General features: G+C 35.4%; 1 protein-coding gene across 1 annotated transcript; it reads left to right on the top strand.

Moving 5' to 3' along the window:
• Positions 1-3,487: 3,487 nt before the first annotated feature.
• Positions 3,488-4,423, top strand: LOC122221229 (olfactory receptor 4F15-like). The gene has a single exon (XM_042940543.1). It carries the CDS (start codon positions 3,488-3,490, stop codon positions 4,421-4,423), a length of 936 nt encoding a protein of 311 aa, XP_042796477.1.

The following is a 4,423-nucleotide window of genomic DNA, read 5'->3' as shown; positions in this document are numbered from 1 at the left end:
TTCTGTTTCTTCTGGAAAAAAAAAATTGATACATAGGGCTCATTCTCTGCCACTCCATAAATGAGGGCATCTGCAATAATTGTAGACTTCTCCTTCTTCCCAAATCAGCAAATCTAAGTAGGCTCACATTTCCTGTTCTAAATGGTATCTATTTCCACCCATCCTGCATATTATCTTGCCTGATATACAGGAGATATTATAACACTTTTTTTTTTTTTTTTTTTTACCTTTCATCACCAAGTAACTCTTCTGATATTTTTTTTCCTCTTGGGAAAATTAACATGACTCATAGAACTGGTACCCAGGAGAAATCAATAAAAGGCTGGTTAGTAGAAATCCAAGAAATATCAGTGGGTCACTAACACCTACTACCACTAATTAACTGTATTCTCACTGGGAAGAAACATATATTTTTGTCTTGAAGGTGATTATACTACAAAGCAGAAAACAAAAATATTGAGATTCTACAAATGCTGCTTCACACCCTAGAACAGAACAGGTAGGTTAGAAAAATATTCCTAATGTTGAGCAATACCATAGCAATCTCTCCCTTCTTATTCTTCCATTCCACTTTCTCTCTCTCTTTTCCACTTGTATACTTTCCTTCTGTCTTCAGTTATTCCAGTCCCTTGAACACTATTCTTACTATTTTAATCACAAAATTATATTAAGCCTGACGAAGGAGATATTTCTGAAAAGATTAACATTTATGATGTCTGGTTTTGGTAGGTTGGTATCTCAAGAATTTTGTACCTCTCACCACTTTCTTCATCGTCTTATGTGACACTTCACATTTGCTATTGTAAAGACCAAATATGGTAAATATTTCTTGCCCACTCCATTCCCACTCATGCTCCTAACTGACTGAACAAATGGAAATGATTCTCTGTCCTCATATGGGGAATGCTGGAGTGGAGTCCCTCCACTTGGCATATTTGATAAAGCATTTGATGATGTTAGCCAATGACTGGGTCAAGAAATAAAGAGAGAATAAGAATGAATATGAATTAATAACTGGTATCCATCAGTTCTGAAAATATGGTACAACAGTGACAAGACACTGGCAAAATGAGTTTGGGACAGCTTTGCTTCTCTGTGTTTTCAGTTTTAGGTTGGTGATAATTGCTCTTGGCCCCTTAAGAAGTGGGAATTTTCAATCACTAAAATAAAAAAACCTGAGTTCTATCTGATTCTCTGCATTACCTACATAAAAAGTTTTCTATGTTCTGAATGTTAAAGTCAAAATATCCAGCAGGGATATAAACCAACTCTTTTGAGACTCTGCCTCCAAAGAATTTCTAATTCTTAATGTTTTCTAAGCAAGAAAAACAACTAAAAAATTTTTAAGCAGATTGAATTCATCCTCTCCTCATGCTGTAAGCATGAACTCAATCTTTCAGAATAAACTAATTACTAGAATCAATTCCTGATAAATCATGAGCAAAGATGGGATCCTCTGTAAGCAGGGTAATCATCACAACATAGCACACAGTCACTAGTAAGTCTGATTTCGCTATACACCTTTAGCTTTTCTCTTTAGACAGATTTCTTCAGTCAATTCTGTTTTAGGAAATATTAGGAAGAATAAAATTTGATTAGCAAACTAAAGATAGCTTATATTAATGCTTTCCCATTGTTTTCAGTGTAAGACTTGCATGTTTCAAATAACACACCAGCATTCTATAAAAAGCCATTCAGTTGCCAATCATTAATATTCCTTAACTCCAAACTCATTCACATGTATTGAATGTACGTGTAAAGTTCTGGTTAAAATTAGGCATAAAACACCAAGATTTTCTACATAGTACACCAGTAATTGTCATTTACCCCCAAGAAATGATGGTTTAAATTTTAAATTATAAATCTAGTACCAAAAATATGTAATAATCTACCTCTCTCACATATATGCATTCTCTACTCTCTCCATAAATCTCACAAGATGCTTCTCTTTCTCTTGCCCTTCTCTATTATTTATTTGAGAGAAACAGAGACAGAGATGGATGGAACACCACTCCCTTCACCCCTTTCTCTACAACCCTCTACAACCCTTCTGTCTGGCAACCACAAGTTTCTTCTCTGTATTTATGAGTCTCTTTCTACATTTTCACAGTTTTTATTACAAACATGTGGCCAATATAGAAAAAAACAAAATATACATGGTCAAGTTTTTTAATATTAAAATTACCTAAAATGTCATTGATCCAGTGATCTTCTTGAGATGTTCATGTATTTACATATTTTTGTAGTGTATACTTGTAAAGAGCATATCACATAACACATACTCATTTGTAACCAGGTTTTGTCACTTTATAATTTAGTGGACATGTCAAATCCAAATTTGCATTGTTTATAATGGCCACACTCATTTAGGTACTAATCTTCTCAATTCCCTTCTGTATATCTTCTAATCTCTTATCTCTTAAATGTACTTTTAATTTTTTACTTTAAATTAAATAATGAATGGGTCCAAATGAATTTATATATCTTCATCCTTTCTACTTATTCAAACTGAAAACAGATATTCCCCTGGAAAAAAGTTGTTGGGAGCAATTTTGCACACCTCCAAACAGCATTTTAGCTGAACTAAGCTTCAAATATTTGAAGACAAGCTCTCATGATGCTTGAGATCCAGTAGTTTTGACATGCTCTTAGTATATCATGATTAAATATTTTGATTCAGTGAGCATAATTATTTCTGTTTTGTGTTTAAATTGCCACTCATTAATCCTAGAACACACCTTTCAAAAGCACAAAATCTCTCTCAATCCTAGCAAAGTACTGAAAAGCCATTTTTCTGAGTCTTCTGACACTCTCTTTTTGGCATTGGGAGGTTCACTTGACCTCAAATGTATCTTAATTTTCCAAGTGACTTGTTGCAATCACAAGAATTGTAAACTATCAAAGGACTAAGCCTTTTCATTTTATGTTACCACTCCTTTTACATTCAACACTCTTTTACTCATTGGCTTTTACTCATTGGCTTGGTCACAATGAGTGTTAATTCCCAAGATTTCACAGGTGTGAAGTAAAGATTAGTCAGAGAGTACATTCTGCAAGAAAATGTGTGTACAAATATCATTAAGAGTTTGAACATTCAAATTATGGATAACTATTCATGAAACAGAAGATGTTTTCTGGAATGTATATGGAAAAGACTGAGAAAGACTGAATTATTGCACAACGAACATGGTAAAGAGGCTCTTTACCAGGAAGTGTTACTCTTTGCTCCTAATTCCTCCATGTTTCCAAATAATTGTTTCTTTCTCTCTCTAGTTGAAGTTATGATTATCTCAATTCCTATTCATTTATCTTCCTTTCATTTGCCTTCTCTGTATGTTTTCCAGCTTCACATTTTGGCAATTACAACATATCTTCCACAAATTCATTGAGGGGCAAAAGCACATCAATGTTCAGTACCCATATTTCTCAATTCTTCCTTATTTTCTACCTTCAGAATACTTCAGCGTCTTCTCTACTGATTGAGCCAATGGATGGACCAAATGACTCTGTGGTATCTGAATTTGTATTGATTGGTCTTTCAAATTCATGGGAGATGCACCTTTTTCTCTTTTGGTTCTTCTCTGTGTTCTACATGGGAATTATCCTAGGAAACCTCTTCATTGTGTTCACGGTAATTATTGACTCTCATTTATACACCCCCATGTACTTCCTATTGGCCAACCTCTCTCTTCTTGATCTAGGTCTGTCCTCTACCACAGTACCCAAAATGATCTCTGATCTTTTCACTGACTGCAACATCATTTCCTTTCCAAAATGCATGATACAGATATTTTTTATTCATGTTATGGGTGGAGTTGAGATGGTGCTGCTCATAGCCATGGCATATGACCGGTACACCGCAATCTGTAAACCTCTCCACTACCTGACCATCATGAGCCCCAAAACGTGTGTCTCCTTTGTAGTGGCTGCCTGGATAGTGGGGATAATCCATGCTGTATCTCAGTTTGTTTTTGTCATAAACCTGCCCTTTTGTGGCCCTAATGAAGTAGATAGTTTTTACTGTGATTTTCCTCGCGTCATGAAACTTGCTTGTGTAGACACTTACAAGCTAGAGTTTGTAATCATTGCCAACAGTGGGTTTATATCCATGGCTACTTTCTTCTCCTTAATTATATCCTATATCTTCATTTTGGTCACTGTCTGGAAACGTTCTTCAGGGGACTTGTCCAAAGCATTTGTCACATTGTCAGCTCACATCACTGTAGTGATTTTGTTTTTTATGCCATGCATGTTTCTCTATGTGTGGCCTTTCCCTACATCATCACTGGATAAGTATTTGTTCATAGTCGACTTCGCTATCACCCCCGTCTTGAATCCTGCCATCTATACATTAAGAAACAAAGACATGAGAGTGGCCATGAGAAGACTGGGCAAGCGGATTGTGCATGCTACTGGTATCTAA

Source organism: Panthera leo, chromosome B3 (genome assembly GCF_018350215.1).
Source record: "Panthera leo isolate Ple1 chromosome B3, P.leo_Ple1_pat1.1, whole genome shotgun sequence".
Lineage (NCBI taxonomy): Eukaryota > Metazoa > Chordata > Mammalia > Carnivora > Felidae > Panthera > Panthera leo.
This window is presented reverse-complemented; position numbering and strand designations above follow the sequence as displayed.